Source organism: Polypterus senegalus, chromosome 11 (genome assembly GCF_016835505.1).
Source record: "Polypterus senegalus isolate Bchr_013 chromosome 11, ASM1683550v1, whole genome shotgun sequence".
In the NCBI taxonomy this organism is placed as follows: Eukaryota; Metazoa; Chordata; class Cladistia; order Polypteriformes; family Polypteridae; genus Polypterus; species Polypterus senegalus.
In genome coordinates this window covers 117209495-117226828 of record NC_053164.1, presented here as the reverse complement: position 1 = coordinate 117226828, position 17334 = coordinate 117209495, and the positions used below count along the sequence as shown (strand labels likewise).

At 38.3% G+C, this 17334-nt stretch overlaps 1 protein-coding gene across 2 annotated transcripts in view; it reads left to right on the top strand.

Moving 5' to 3' along the window:
* npm2b (nucleophosmin/nucleoplasmin, 2b) overlaps positions 1 to 15199 on the top strand; it is a 32367-nt gene extending 17168 nt beyond the window's left edge. Inside the window, exons 6-9 of one of the 2 annotated variants that reach the window (XM_039770186.1) lie at positions 6883 to 7013; positions 14263 to 14300; positions 14385 to 14415; positions 14654 to 15078. In XM_039770186.1, the coding sequence (XP_039626120.1) occupies positions 6883 to 7013; positions 14263 to 14300; positions 14385 to 14415; positions 14654 to 14692 (239 nt within the window). In that variant the 3' untranslated portion in view covers positions 14693 to 15078. Of the gene's footprint in view, positions 1 to 6882; positions 7014 to 14262; positions 14301 to 14384; positions 14416 to 14653 lie in introns of both variants that reach the window. The other variant, XM_039770187.1, reaches the window with a different exon arrangement.
* The last annotated feature ends 2135 nt before the right edge of the window (positions 15200 to 17334 follow it).

Sequence of the window (17334 nt, the reverse complement as noted above, 5' to 3'; positions counted from 1 at the left end):
GCAAGGCAGCTTGCTTTTCTGCACAATATGCCCGGAGAGAAAACAACCTCTCTACACTGATGTGGCAGGTGTTGCGAAGTACTTGTGAGTAAGGCAAGCCAGCTCTTTGTATGCCAGAGCATGTGTGGACCACCACTTTAGGGGGCAAGCCTCCATACTGATGACAGGATCTGCTTTATAGCACTCCAGACATTTTTGAATAGTCCTCCTCATCAGATTCTGACTCTGAAGCCACTGAGAGATGCTTTCTTCTTTGGGGGTTAATAATAATAATTTTATATAGTCTGATGTTGCAGCTTGCACTGGTTGCTGTGTATCTTCTTTGAGGATGTCAGTGATCAAAGACCACACCTCGGCTCTGTGTAAGCACTTAAGGTCCTTTAGACCTGGGGTCAAGTGTTGTGGAAATCTTTAGCCATGTATTGGTTTTTCCCCTTTGTTTCTCCATGTTCATGGTGAAGGTTTGGTTAAATTTTATTATATAGGCTAGGTCATCTCCTGAACTCCCCATCACCCGAGACAGATGATAGTGTGCAGCACCACTGAACATGAAACAAACTTCTCTCCTCCAAGGAGTTCAGTGAAGTATCTGCCAAAACCAATTCAATATCAATTAAATTGGGGGCTTTGTATGCATTTGTATTCACTCATACATTAATAAACAATACCAAAACAGCTGTAAGACTTGGGGATTACATAGAGGAAGTCATACTTGACTATAGCTGGACTTTGTCTTCACAGTGTGACAGCTTTTTTATTAAATTTGCAATTAAAAACATTCATTGTGGATGTAATGTAATATCACAACATTCACAGGAGAGAATAGGCAACGAGTAGAGGATGGTAAGTGCCCCTCCCAGTCCAATTTAAACTACTACTACTTTTGCGTCATGCGTGGCGGTGGCCCCTGCCACTAAAGGTCTCATTATCTGACACACAAACATACCAGTTTAACGCACAGTGGCCAAAAGATTTCTCAGTCTCTTTTTATGATTGATCCAAAATTTTGCAGATACTGATAAGCATCGGGAGAAATGTTGGCAGGCACAATGCCGTACACTGGAAACCTGATTTTAAAACTGAATAACAAGTGCCGCTTTTCAGAAAACGAAATAAAAACAAAAAAAAAAAACACCTCCAGATTCTGAAGTTTCTCCAGCTCAGCATTTGTTGGCATGACCACATTAGTTTTATGTATGGCTAGTGCATCTTCGTGGTGGTTTGTTTCTTAGCACATGCTGCACCATCTCCAGAGTGGAGTTCCATCTAGTCCGTATGTCTTGTACAAGTGTCTGTCTTTAGGCCATGTGCGACCTTCTGTTAAGTTCTGCAGTATTTGATGGGCTGTGCTTGCAGTGCCCCACCACCTTTCAGCATTTGGAAAGTGCACCATCAAATGCACTATTCTGCAGAGACACTGACAGAATGTTGAATGCAGTGTGTGATGCATGGCAACTGTTCAAAAGGCAGCAGTCTCTCCGCTGAAATTTAAATTTCGTGCACTATCTGCACTGAGCATGCTTTATTCTCAACGTTTCACTGCTTTGCTACATCCATAAAATGTTCGATGCATGATGTCTGTTCATGACCGTCCAAGCACGTGAATGCAATTTATACTGTTCGCCGATATAATGGGTTGTAACCCCGAGGTAGTTGATTTCTAAATGATGTCCTGTAGTCACCAGTAAGGGCAACTATCTCCATGATCTCCAACTCCTTACCTAGTTTTGCCCTCTCTGAATTGTACAGCTTTCATCTTCCACTATGTAAATCGGTCTGCATGCTGTGGCTATCCATTTAGCAATTGCTACCGTTTGGCAGAAACTAATGGACGCGTCAACTTCCAGCAAACACTGTCAAGCATGGTCTGTCACATATTACCCAGGCTAATACTGTTTGTGTAAAATGGGTGCTTAGTTATCAGAGTACAAGCAGCCTACAATATCGCATGCAAACCAAACTTGGTTTGACAGTAACTACACACAACCTTAGTTTTATCGAGTGAGCCCTCAGGCAAAGTTTTGAAACTGAACTTCCCATTTAATGGACCTTTTCCATCATTTAACAATTAGGAATATGGAGTGACTTCTATGAGAAATAACTTGAAGGCTAGAGTGGCACACATTCACCTTGCAGGTTCAGTTTGAACTACGGGAATTTTGTAGGGTCAAACAAACCTGCGTTAACGGCATTAAATTTTAAAGTGCGTTTAACGTGTTTGACAGGCGTGTGTGTGTGTAAAGTGTATATACCCTTTAACAACTCCACCCACTCAGTTCCAGTGATACTTAGGCAACAGTAAACGCAATCAACATCCTATGCATCTGCACCCTATAAAAGGGGAGCATCAGCACCTTGTTTTAGGTCTACTACCAATGGCTGACTCCAATGGAGTTTAAAATGCCCGGTCTATTTCGTGTGAAAGCGCAGTCTTATCCCTCGCCTAAGCATGTGTGCGTTTGTACGAAATTGGGTTGCTTTTGGTGACTGCTTTTATGGCTCACGGTCCTGACAAGGATCAAGACCAGTAATGGCTAGTCAGTTAGTGAGAATAGTGAACGAAGTAAAACAGCAGGCATAATGAAGGTAGACTTGTTTGATTTTGGCAGAGGCCGGGTACATTTAAATATCCTGTCTTTCAGAAAAAAAGATGTCACCTTTTGCATTCGCTGGGAAATCGTCGAGGTCATACAATCGGTACGTTTTTCAGTCTCTTCAGATGCAAAATAGATGTAAAATAAGTTTATAACACAAGAAGCATTTAGATTAACAACTTTTAAAGTGAGTCCTATTGCACTTAAAGCACTGATTACAGAATTGACAGCAGAATTGCTAATGTGCTAATCAATTGCTACTTTGAGAAAATGCTTTGTAACAAGAGGTTGTGTCACTTTGACCAAGAGATGAGCTCCCATCAGCAGCACACCTCTCACTCCAACACCGCTCAACAGTTAACCAAAGAAAAGCCTTGAGCTGATGCCTCAAATAGTCCATAAATACAGTGGTGTGAAAAACTATTTGCCCCCTTCCTGATTTTTTATTCTTTTACATGTTTGTGTCAATGTTTCTGATCATCAAACAAATTTAACCATTAGTCAAATATAACACAAGTAAACACAAAATGCAGTTTTTAAATGATGGTTATTTAGGGAGAAAAATCCAAACCTACATGGCCCTGTGTGCAAAAGTAATTGCCCCCTTGTTAAAAAATAACCTAACTGTGGTGTATCACACCTGAGTTCAATTTCCGTAGCCACCCCCAGGCCTGATTACTGCCACACCTGTTTCAATCAAGAAATCACTTAAATAGGAGCTGCCTGACACAGAAGTAGACCAAAAGCACCTCAAAAGCTAGACATCATGCCAAGATACAAAGAAATTCAGGAACAAATGAGAACAGAAGTAATTGAGATCTATCAGTCTGGTAAAGGTTATAAAGCCATTTCTAAAGCTTTGGGACTCCAGTGAACCACAGTGGGAGCCATTATCCACAAATGGCAAAAACATGGAACAGTGGTGAACCTTCCCAGGAGTGGCCGGCCGACCAAAATTACCCCAAGAGCGCAGAGACGACTCATCCGATTGGTCACAAAAGACCCCAGGACAACGTCTAAAGAACTGCAGGCCTCACTTACCTCAATTAAGGTCAGTGTTCACGACTCCACCATAAGAAAGACTGGGCAAAAACGGCCTGCATGGCAGATTTCCAAGACGCAAACCACTGTTAAGCAAAAAACATTAGGGCTCGTCTCAATTTTGCTAAGAAACATCTCGATGATTGCCAAGACTTTTGGGAAAATACCTTGTGGACTGATGAGACAAAAGTTGAACTTTTTGGAAGGCAAATGTGCCGTTGCATCTGGCGTAAAAGGAACAACATTTCAGAAAAAGAACATCATACCAACAGTAAAATATGGTGGTGGTCTGGGGTTGTTTTGCTGCTTCAGGACCTGGAAGGCTTGCTGTGATAGATGGAACCATGAATTCTACTGTCTACCAAAATATCCTGAAGGAGAATGTCCGGCCATCTGTTCGTCAACTCAAGCTGAAGCGATCTTGGGTGCTGCAACAGGACAGTGACCCAAAACACACCAGCAAATCCACCTCTGAATGGCTGAAGAAAAACAAAATGAAGACTTTGGAGTGGCCTAGTCAAAGTCCTGACCTGAATCCAATTGAGATGCTATGGCATGACCTTAAAATGGCGGTTCATGCTAGAAAACCCTCAAATAAAGCTGAATTACAACAATTCTGCAAAGATGAGTGGGCCAAAATTCCTCCAGAGCGCTGTAAAAGACTCATTGCAAGTTATCGCAAACGCTTGATTGCAGTTATTGCTGCTAAGGGTGGCCCAACCAGTTATTAGGTTCAGGGGGCAATTACTTTTCACACAGGGCCATGTAGGTTTGGATTTTTTTCTCCCTAAATAATAAAAAAACATTTAAAAACTGCATTTTGTGTTTACTTGTTATATTTGACTAATGGTTAAATGAGTTTGATCAGAAACATTTTGTGTGACAAACATGCAAAAGAATAAGAAATCGGGAAGGGGGCAAATAGTTTTTCACACCACTGTACATTGTAGGCTTTAGAATATTAATTGAATGCTACAGTCTAACACACTGCGCCTACACACAGCTAAGCACAGAGAGATCAAAGTTAACACATTACCTCTATGGAGCTCCATCGATACAACTTGGTTAGGATTGTCCACATCCTGATCTACAGTGATCAAACTTGCAATTGTTCTGTCTGACTTTGGTGCATTTGCTCATATTGTTTCATCACTGAATTATTGCCAGTATGAGGATCTTCTGGTGAAATGTTAGGTAGTCGTGAAAGGAGTGGGGGGCAATGTTTGGCATTTTGCAGTATATGATGTAATTTTCTGAAATTAATGCACAATGCTTTGTAATAATCCACATTGATGTCTTTGGAAGTGCATGCATCCTACTGCTGAAGGAAATGTACAGTTACTCTTCGTGCTGATTTAATCAAGTGTGGAAGTAATATGTGGTCATTTGCCAGAACAGCACTTATTGGACATCAACTATTTGGTTCTTTGTATATACAATGTATACATTTTATACAATTTTCATTAAAAAAAAAATGTATGGCCATACTGGCATGTTTTGATAGCACAAAGCCCTGAGGCCTATCTGCAGCAACATGTCTGACTTGTGGATCAGAGCACAGCAGTGGGACTGGAGGAAGGGTCTTGCTGTAAGTTTTACTAATGAAGAAAACTAACCATTAAAAATTATGAAAACTCCAATTGTGGAAGTGAAGTGCCAAAATGATCTGTGAAGTAATAGATTTGTGTAGTGTTTGGAGTTACACAATGCTAAAATTAGTGTGGGTAAAATTGAAACTGTTTTACAATTAAATGTCAGCCTGCCTTTGTTTGTTGTTGGGGGGTTTGTTTTTTTTAGTAAATTTCCTAACATTCAAATAGCCTTATTCGTCAATTTGCATAATGTATCCTAAATTGCAGCCTTTGATTTGCTAAATGCATTGTTTCGTATCACAATTTTGATTTGAAATCAGTCGTTCAGCTGTAATTACGTAGCCCTTTAATTTGTATCCTGCTCGTTAATTTTCTGCTTTTTTGCTCTTATGCTAGTGTATTATACTCTATCTCCTCGGTACAAACATTGGTTTTGTTTTTCTTTTTTTTGCCAATGCTATTTTCAGCATGTAAACACAAGCTGTAAGTGAATGTCTAGTGTGGAAGACGCTTATTTTACCTGTTTCCACAAATTCAAATATGCCCATAGTATGTCTCTGGCTGTATTGTGCATCATTTTAGTGTAGGCAAACTGCCACTTCGTGTGAAACCTTTGCTTGCTTGTCTGCTAGCACTGCTTGTGGTGGTGCTTTGCATCCTGCAGTCCAAGTGTGTGATTCTGGATGCATGCAAAATGGATACTCTGACAGATCTGTAGACATTACTTCAGAGAGAGAATGTAAAGCCTCGGTTTATCAGGACACTAAGTTATCTTGGCATCTACAAGTTTAAATAATTATAGCTTGTTTCTCCATAATGGGATGTGTATATAATGAACAGATTGGAGCCGGTACCTGTTGTGAGAACTTACGTTTTTTCCAGCCTGTTTTGGGTATATTGTGTGTGAGTGTGTGTGGGGTTTTTTCTCCTCCTTGAAATTAAGTTTGCCTGCCCAGGTGTAGAGAGAGCGCTGAACTATGCATTCTGCTTTACATCCGCTTATAGAAGTTTTTCCTAACTTGTTTTAACTGTAAATCGTACATGTTCAAAGGCTTGAATGGATTATACTGAATGGAAGTTTTGGTAGAAAACCGGAGTATTGCTGGCAACTTTTTGTTTATGTATGTTCTTATAGAGAAAATGGTGGTGCAGTAGGTGGTGTTTTTTTGTTTTGGCCATTTAATTGAAATATGGGGTACAATAATGTAACTAAAGATTAAGTGCAGTCCTGACCATATGAGATACAAGAATTGTACAATCAACAATTGTATGATCAACCATTTGTACGTTGCTAGTGCTGGAACTGAACTATATTTTTGCAGTTTTTATAGCCTTACAAGGTTTTTGGAGGGCCCATGGGTGTATGACCAAACCTGTCTACATGGGATTTTATCGACTAGGAAAAGCCTTATGGCAGTATCCTCAGATGTACACTGGAGTGTAATTGGAAGCCAGTAGGGTTTAATGTTCTTACACTTGTAACTAACACATTTTACAGTAATGCGTAATATGCCTACATAGTTTGAAGGTAGGTTAATGAATGTGGGAGATTTCTGCTTGAAAAATTGTTGTAATCAGGTTTGTAATTAACTATTTTTAAAAAATTTTGTAAGTCCTTTGGCTGTTTTTTTACATTTTGCTCATTTTAAATGTAGTGGAAGAGGATTTGTCTTTTGATGAGGAAATAGAAGAGGAGGAAGAGGAGGAAGAAGTAGAGGAGGAAATGGAGTCTCCACCAAAACCAGTTAAAAGATCTGCTCCCAATAAGAAAGTAGGACAAACCAAGGTAAATTTATTATTTTTTTTTGCTTCCAACACCCCACAAAGAATTTTCTAATTTTGATACTTGAGGTTTAAATGCAGAATATTTAAACTCTGCTTTAGTCTGGGAGTGCTGGTTGAAGCATATGCACATTTCTACTGTAATGTGTTAACTCCATTTGTAAGACTTGGTATTTTCACTTGGTAAAACAAGGTGGATTTAATAATTTAGCTGACTAGGTCTAATTGACTTGTATGGTAGAACAGAAGTGTGAATTTAGGGTTAATTCACCCTGGCAATTTTTTCTGTGCCCAAGCATGTTTGTCATCCTGTAAACACCACAAATTGTAGTTTGACTAGTGTGATTGCTCTGTGCAGTGTCTACTGTACCATGCTCTGGCCAGCTTGAAAGTGGTGGGCCCAAGCATGGTTCAGTAGCATTTGGGAACATTGTGATCACTAAATGAGCTTGAGAATTGAAAACTAACCAGACCTCGATGTAAAACGTCGGTGCAATTCTCACTTCATTCAATACCATTTGATTTTAAAAACTAGGTTTTTATTCTCTACCTTGCACATGAATATGAATTAAGGTTGGTGAGAAAAGCTGTAAATTCCTTCCTTATTTGTCACTGTAAAAATCTCAGATGTGCAGCCTAATTGAGTGTGCACTACAGCGTTTTGTCATTAGAGCCCCTGAAGCCTTCAAATATTCGTAATGGTGGGCCACCTTAAATTCCCTTGCACCTCCTCATCGGCACCTTTTTTGTTTTGCAAATGTATCATTTGGTGTAAGCAGCCTTCTAGCCTATCCTTCACAGAGGCAGCTGAAGTCAAGTCAGTTGCAAAATTCTCAGAGCTGAAGTCTCTTTACCTGGGGAGTTGGGTGTCTGTAGTTTTATAGGATAAATCTTTGTTTGGAATACATACGTTTCAAGTGTGTTCAGTGTCTACAATCTGTAAATGTAGGGTGGTGGGAAATGCAAGAAGAGAAATGTTGAACACAAACTTTGATATTTGGACTTCAGGTCAACATTGTCATTACTATAACACTTTCACAAAAGGTACAACTAAAGTGTTATTAAAGAATATAACCTATGGAAAAAAATGTTTAATTTACATGTTGCTGTATGTGTAAAAACTGATGCCCAAATAACAATCAAAATGAAGTACACATCTACTTGGCTGTTGAGGTACGAACTGGTGGTTTACAGTTAAACATTTCAATACCTAACATTTCCAAAAACACACATTGTCTATTGCAGGGTAAGCCTCTTTGCTAAACAAAAAAATCCATTAAATTCTAGCATCTACGTCTTGAACACTGTTTTTATTTTAATGATTTTTGCACTGCTTATTCAGCTAAACAGGTTAACTAGTTCAGAACAAACTAAACAATCTAGAAAAGCCTTGCATATAATCAGGAGTACAGATGGTAGGGAAAAGGGTTTACAATTTCAAGCCGCATCCAGGGGTGTAGTCATTAGGCTAGTTTTGTTCCATACTGTACCCAAGTAGGATGGTTCCCCATCCCTTGCCTACTCTCCCCCACTGGCCTGCACTTAACATTCTGGGCCTAGGTATTCTTTCGCCCTGACAGTGCAACTTTGTGTAAAGCCAAAACAAAATCTGTACAGAGTGACAGCATGCATGTCAAAATGATTTTACTTATTTTGTGGTTTTGGAGTTTAGTAGGCTTCAGGAATTCTAGTGTAAATCTAATACTGGGCCAAATCTGCTGCAATCCAAATTACAGCAACTTTTTTTTGGGGGATGGAAGGGTGTCTACATAATGACAATGTGTATGTATGCATGGAATGACCTTTTTTAATAAAAACAAAAAAAAAAACCTTGATTTACTGAACAGTTTGGCCCTATCCATATGGTCATCTGAGGTGGGGTTTTTTTTTCTGCTGTCTAACGTCCGATGTGGATGGGTTGAACACTGTTCTGATCATTGCAGCAAATCAGTCAGTGCTGTCTTACACTTGCATTTGGTTTGGATGGCATCAAAAAACATTGCATGCAGCTTTTTCTTGGCCTCAATTTCTGCAAAATCTTGATGAAGGCGCAGAAGAAAATCTGTATTGCGATTGCATTTATATATTCTGGAGGACCAGATATATACACACACACAACAGTCATTGGACATATGTACATAATATACACACACATTTACACACAAAAAAATGGAAAATTCAAAACCGTTGATAGGTTTGTGCTAATGAAGCAACTTTAGCTAGCAATGGATTATTAATGCCTTAGGTGAGTGCATGTGAGTACAGCTTGTATACTGATCTCAAGGTGATAGTCTCTCTATAGGTGTAACACTGACTGTTCACTGGCATTTAATATGATGGTGTACTAGCTGCAGCGAGCAAACTCGAAACTGACATCTGACAGTTTGTAGAAATTGTGCAGAAACGGTTGCATTTATTCATAGATTACACACACTCTGCTGTCCAGTGGGTGATCCCAGTAGCAGCGGTGATGTGTTCTCTGCCTCTGTCACTGTATTAGGATTAGCACAAGGAGGTCAATGTTCAGATCTAATAGTCAACTGATCCATATGTCATGAATCCATTGAAGGATGAACTTCATATTACAAAAGTTAAGCACTCTGAACTGCTTGATAGTTGCCCCACAGGTAAGCGCACAAACTCAATCTGGAGTGCAGGTTGGCATTCACCAGAGGCGCACGAATGAAATACAATACAATATATAAACATTGCTGTGGAGTCGGAGACAATTTTGGGTACCTGGAGTTGGCAAAAAGTTAACCGACTCCTACTAAATTTTAAATGGGAATTAAAAAAGTAAGTTAATGTCCCAATTCACAAACAGTCCTAATGAACTACTTCTCTGCTGTAAGAATAAAGCCCAATGCTTGCAGTGCATAATGTTGCCACAAAACGAACATGTCAAGTAACCATGAAGCATGCTTTTCATTGACTGTATGCGTCACTATATGGGATGTAATGCACAGGTAAGGTGCAGCACCGCTTTCCATTGTGTCGTGTTCCACTGTTACAGGGAACTGTGAACCTAGCCTAAAGCCCCCCATACATTTACAGTTGCACTGCCGATTCAACGAATCATCACGCGTCAAACGCTTGAAAAAGCATCTGGTGTGTTCTCAGCTCCGTTGGCTCCCCTTCGCTATGCGCTAGTGAAGGGGGCCGAAGGAAACGAGAACACAGATCTCCCTACCTCTCTCCAGCAGAGGCTCGTTCTGCTGATCAGCTGGCCGGTGAGTGACACAATGCACTAAACTTCCGGCTGGCTGACAGAGGAGACAGAGGCGCATCACATTACTTTGGATGGGGGCGGTGGTCAAGATTTTCGGCAAGCTGGATCTGCCCGTCCATGTGGACACCCGCAATCTGCGGCCGCTAATCAATTGTTTGTCTTTAATCTGGCATTATAGTAGAGTGTTGGCTTCCTAGCCAGTAGTTCTGTGGTGAAATGACATGTATGTTGCCTGCCTTTCCTTCAATGGATGTAGAAAATACATTGGCATAGTATATACATACAGAGGAGTCGGAAGATTTAGAAACTGAGGAGACGGAGCATTTATCTGCCGACTCCACAGCCCTGTATATAAATATTGGTTAAATGTGCTCTGAGTGACCTAGGCATTTAAATTGAGTGCCCATGTGGATAAGGCCTTAACATCAGTATTTGGAAGATGAAAGAAATCCTTTTTTAAATTCACAACACTGCACTCGTTCAATATTTTACCATAATTTATGTATTGCCACATCAGAGTCCACATTTTCTTTAATTCAGTTTTAATGGCTTCTACTTTATAAAATGAATTGAATGCATTGCTTCTTAAATGTTAATAAATTACCTATTCATGTGTTATGAATATCTGTGGACACCCTTCAACTAAACAGTCAAATTTATTCCCCAGTTGGACATTAAAATTTCAGATAATTCAAAATTTTCAAAGATAAAATGGGAAGACTGGTATTTCTACAGTTACACACCTTCGATTGCTCACGGGTAGCAGTCCTGCTAAACAGTCTCAAATGTGTCCTCACAGTTCTTGCTCAGACATAGTTTTAAAATGATCTTATGCTGATGCTTGACAGTGGCGATGGATGAATGGAACTGGCCATCCTGACTGTCAACTCCTCTGGTATGATCTATGCGGCATAGTTTATGAAGATGCTTCATGCTGTCTGCTTTGTGTGCACTTTGGCATCGCAGGCTGCAGTGAAATTTCCAACAATTGCTTGCTTGGCCAGGTGAGGCATGTTGTAAACTTTTCCACTGTAGTACAGTTGGCCAAATGCTTATTGGACTTGCCAACGCACAAACTCATGATTGAGTGGTGGAGGATGCACCATTTTGTGCTTTCCCACATGTATCTGGACCCTTATTCTATGAAGTGCTTTTTCCTTAACCCTTAATGGGTGCATTAGTGACCTCTACTGGCTCGGATGCCAAAAAAACAGTATTTGAGCAGCATAGAGATTCACAAGGTGTGTGGGTTTTTGTTTTTTTTTTTTTAAGAAAAAATATTGAATCATTTAAGCGAAAAAGTTAATTGGAAAATCTATTTTTATCCAGGCCTAGTGCCTTTCATTACTAACTATAAGAGGAGGCAGAGTGTCTTTGACCAAACCTGTGAAAGGAGAGTAATCTCGTGAGTGTTGGAACTACAGTACATGATGTGCATGTGGTATTTGAAATGTTTTACATGTGTGTCTCGATGATCTGTTGTCTCAAATTCAGGCCTTTGTTCATTCTGGGACAAGTGTAACCAGCCTCTTCTTGAAATTCAGTTTGGAATAAACACCCACCACGCCACATATTCTAAAAGTATGACAGTCCTTTGTGTAGTCCTCTTGCTGGTTGTCTAGCACAAAGTATAAACCAGCCTTTACAGAAAGGCAATTTGCATAACTCCAAGGGGAAATCGCAACACAGTACCAACATATGTTATGAGCACATCTGCTCAACAATAAAACATGGCCTTTTGCATCTGTTACCATTATTAATTTCAATAATTTCATTTGCCACTGGCAAACTAAGTAGAAATAGTACTCTAAGCCTGTTTTTGGTTGCATTTGCAGCAATTTTAGTCAGTCTAGAGTACTATAATGGGATTCCTGTACCACCGCCACAAGGTTTCAGAATTGTTGAGTTTTGTTTGACTCATCAGAAATTTTTTTAATGAACTGTACACTAAACTCTAGTTGCCAATGGTCCTGATCTATACCATCAAGGCCTAAACAATCCCCATTAATCATAAGTCACATATTCCAAAAAGAAATGTGCTCGGTTTACTGTATCTTCAGTAGTTGCTGTTTTCTCAAGGTCCCATGAATCTGGAGTCTATAAACCCCACCCAAGTTGGAGTAGAAAGTGTTAATATTCAATATAAGCACATAAATTTCATTCTTACAACTCGTCAAACCTTCCATTTTGAAATGTTTGCCCAGTAAAATATATGAAAACCTTAACTTCCTTTTAAATTGTGTAATTGGCATAACTCACACTTTCATTCCTCCCAATCATTTTCCAAACTCCTTATTTCAGAGCTTGGTTGAGGGGAAGCTATAGCCTATTCCAGTAAGAATTGGCAGGGTACCAATCCATTGCAAGGTGAATACACATGCACGCATCCAAGGCCAGTTTAGCATCACCACTCTTCTTAACTTGCATGTGTTTGAACTGTAGGAGAAAACCGGAGTAGCCAGAGGAAACCTAAATAGACAATGGTAAAACCAGCAGACACCACATATGGGGCACCTGGGACACGGGTTCTCTTCAACTTGTAACTAAAAGTTCTTTACAAGTATACAATTTTGTTGTATATAAACAGTTGTATCCATAATGAGCATTTTCAAAATTGCAGAATTGCCATAATTTTCACTTAAATTATGGGCATGTGCATTATGGTTCTATTCCTGTTGCAGTGTAATCCTGGAAATGGTTTCAGCCAGTCTGTGTAGTGGTGAAGGTGTCCAGTCCACTTGACATTTATTTCCAAACGTTAAGAAATGAGTATAGAAATATTTTATAGGAGTTGCATTAAATATGTATGCATATTGTCTAGACCTTGGTCTGCACTGATCATATTCAGAATTGGCTAAACATTTTAAGTGTTACACTGGCACTCCTGTTGAAACAGAGTATTGGCTGGCACTCCTGTTGAAACAGAGTATTGGCATGTAAGAATGTTAAACCAAAAAGATGCATGCATTTGCCAGGTGTGTTTTCTTTTTTGCATAATACCTGGTATCAATGAAATAAGGAAATCTTCCGTTCTTTACATTTTCGCATTAACTTGGAGACAAATGGCACAGGGATCTGCAGTACTTATGCTACCGGGCCGCCTTGAAGACTAATTTAAATTTGGGGCAAGTTTTGGGTTATCCGGGTGCATGAGTCATGTGTAAAGTATACAAAGTTGTTCGATTTCTCTATAAATCTATTTAGACACTTCCCAGCATTATATAAAGACTTTAGTAAAATTGTTTGGTCAGACATGTTATATTTAAGTCTGTCGGTGCATTTGTGTTAAAACCTAGGGTCACTTGGAGTCAGTTTGACAGCAACATTAGCAATCAGTTGGAAATTGTATTGGAGCACCATTAGCATGTTTACAAATTGAATCCTTTACATTTCTGTAAATTACAGTAATTTAAATAAGAACATTTTTCAAATTGTAACTTCAAAGAAATTGTACATTACTCAAACCTATAGTTAAGGCTACAATGCCAGTGTTTAACTGGAATAATGAAGAGATTTAATCGCAGCTGTAGTCTGCCATGTCTCCTAGTGTTAAAAGGTAGGAGAAAAAGGAGTACAGTACCAAAATGAGGCAGAGATTCCTTGTTTTGGAAAATACTAGTAATGTATCAAAGTAGATTCCATGTCTGTTCGTTATTCATGAGCCTTTTGGTACACTATCTTCAAAATCTGTTACCTTCTGCTAGGATTATTGCAGTACTTGATAGGTAGTAAGAAATACTACAAATATTTAGATAAAAATTGATCTACAGTCTCTAAACTGAAACAATTTCTACAGAAGAGTGGTGCCTACTGTTAGAGCAGTAAGACTTCAAACCATAATCAGCTTGTATTGGATTAATTTTTCCTTTCAAGTTTACTGTTGATTGCATTACATGTAATGTGACACTTGATTGATTGAATGAATAATTGACTTGCTGTACAACTTTCACTTTTTTCTGATAACTGTCTAAGCTAGCAGGTGTTTTTACGAGTGGTAAACTTTTTTTCCTGCTGTACTTTTCAGAGAAAGCGAACTGACAAAAAGGAGGAAGATGATGAAGAGTAAGTCTGTTCTGAGCTAAAGATTAGCTTTGGAAAGTAAACTAAAGAGTTGTAAATGTGTTTTTTCTCTTTTTTTTTAAATAGATGCGAGTCAGAAGAAAATAGTCCACCAAAGGTAAGGATGCCCCTCCCTGGCTTTGAATTTTAGCAGTAGTATGTTTAACATTGTTTTGAATCTGATATTTGTGGAAATCAAAGGATTAGGATTGTGCTTTTTGTAACTTGAATTTACATGTGAGTAGTGTAGTACTGTTTCTCATTACATTCTGTATGTTTGTTTGCAGGCTTAATTACTTGATCTTGGCTTTTTAACTTTTTTTTTCTTTTTTTTTTATATATATATATATAAACAGGCTAAAGGAAGAGGAAGAAAACCAGCAGGGAAAAAATAGTCCAATTTTTGACATACAATGGCTTACTGTTCAAGCAGTGCTTTAAGTATTTGAGCAAGTAATTTTGAAGTATGCACTTTAAAAAACATTTTGTTCATGCATTCAACTGATGGGTTTAATGTCTAGCTGGAGTAGGGTTTCTGGAAAATTTTCTTTACATGGAAATGCAACTTTTGAGCAATTAACATAGCTGGTTTTTCAAATGATTAAAGTTACAGTGCAGTTGTCTTGAACACAGGTTGTCACCAATATCGATTGCAGTAACTAGTGTGTACTACTCTTGTATCCTTGTATCTGACTAGTGGGTGTTCTGGTCCAGCTATGCAGAATTGTGCTGTTCTCTAATCCTCTTGGTTTTTTCTTTGCACACTATTTTTGTACAAAGATAGGGGAACGTGATTTTTGTAAATGTTGCTTGAAAGATTTTTTTTACTTCTACCTTGAAGTTTAAAATGCCATTTTCAAATTGTGCTAAACTGTATTTGTAAATAAATTTGCTGTTCTACAGACTTGTTTCAGATATGCTTTAATTAGCCCACATTCCAATTTGTGATATTGCTAGTGTGTAAAAAACTTAATGTTGCTCGGTGTAATACAGTTCTTACTCTGTAGAGGGTGCTACTGCTTTTGTTTTGAAAGCTTAGTGTATGCAATTTTTAAAGTTCATGACTTTTTTGGTAATTTAGAAAATACAAACCCCCTCCATTAACGGCAGCCATATTTGTGTGTGTTGAATATATAAAACCACTGCATAAACCACTTAATGTGCATTCCTGATAAGATTCTACCTCATCCTGTTTGTTTACAAGACCAAAATTTGTTCCAATAAGTGGAAAGTGTCTGTTTTCATAACATCAGCTTAAACAATGGTAATTTCTTTCTGGAATTCCCCCAGTATTATACCTGTCCTATACTGTGATCTTCAACAGTGGGTCGCCTCTTCAACCTCAGTGATTTTTCTGGTGGAATAATGCTGATATCCATTTGATTTCTACTTTGGGTGATTTTGATATGAATTTATGGCAGCAGTTAGTGTCTTTCCATTGTGCTTTCCAGACTGACTTAATTGGCACAGTTTCTGGCTCAAGCAATTGAATAATGGGATATTTAGACCTGTGGTCATATGATAGTAGTGCCTCACATTCATGGGAATTGCGTGTTTTTTTTTTTTTAAAAGGATGCAGCACCTGTAATGTATAACCTTGGGTATACTGTGCAAACCAGTGTTCACTTTTGCTTTGCATCATCACCTTGTTTTTTTAACAACTTTTCAAGATGAGCCAAATAACTTGGTGAGCCAGGAACGTAACATCTAGCTAACTTTTTTTACAACCTAAACATTTCAAGTATGGTACAGTTATGGTCACTTGTTGCTACTTGTTTCTGTAGCAAAGGGAATTTTATGATTTGTTTAGGTTACAGGTTAGAGTGGGCACAATAGGTTTGTTTTGATACAATAATTCGTGTGGCATTTAAGGACACTTACATTTTTAGCTTCACCTTTTGTTATGAATTTGGTCTGATTTTGTTCTTTAAATATAAAAATGATCCCTCCCTAACCTGAATTTTATACTTTGCACCATCAATCAATAAAATATGCAACTCATGGTAGCTAAAATGCTTTGAATGCTACAGTGTTTGTCTAGTTTTGACACTGTTGCATGTGGATAATCAGTTTGTATTGATCATTGCCACACTATCTTTCTAAAATGCAGTTGAGCTGAAAATGAGTTCTTTGAGCTTTAGCTTACCTCTTCAAGTATTAAAAATATTAAATCACTAACTGATTTCATTTTTCTTTGCCTTATAGGCAGCCTACTATTAATATTGACTGGTTTGCTGTAGTAGCAGCAGCAAACCAGGTAGCATGAGACAGAGTACCCTTGTTTTTACTGGATCATTAAAAAACCTCCCCCATTGTGATTACCACTTCAATAACTTTTTACATTTCCTTTTAAGAAAGGACCCTACAGTTTACCCTTGGACCAGGATTGTCAGACTTTGATCTTGGTGAGCCATAAAGAGGCATTTCCCCAAGCCCCAGTAAATAGTTCAGCAACCAATTACTTCTGATTATAGCAAATGTTTGCCTTAATGCTAGTTGACTTTATTTAAAATTCATGAATGTTATACAGTAAGCCAATAGGTCACTAACTTATTTGATCATATTATAACTTTATACAGTTTCAATAAAATATTGGATAAATTGGAAATATTCTGGCAGATGTGGTACTAAGAGGAAAAATGGTTTTTAACTGATTTTCGGTTTCTAATCATTTGAGTTGAAATAGTCTTAAACATGGCTTCTGACAGACTACGGAGGTAGCTGATCAGATGTGGGGTTAATTTTGTTCACTTAAAGGAAAATTATTAAAGTAGTAATTTGACTAACACTCTTTGCATTAAGCTAAATAAAGCAGCTCAAATGGAAACCTACAGGCATTGTTAGCCTACTGTGATCCATTGTTTTGAAACTCCCAACTTTTAGTTTGTACCAACTCATTTGAATTAATGAGAAGGTAATGCTCAACATGGGAAGAAGGAAATTGGGATATAATTGATCAGATGAGAAATATTGAGATTGAACCATTTGGCTTTTAGTCAAGCAGATACCCACTACCAATTACACTTAGACAGAATTC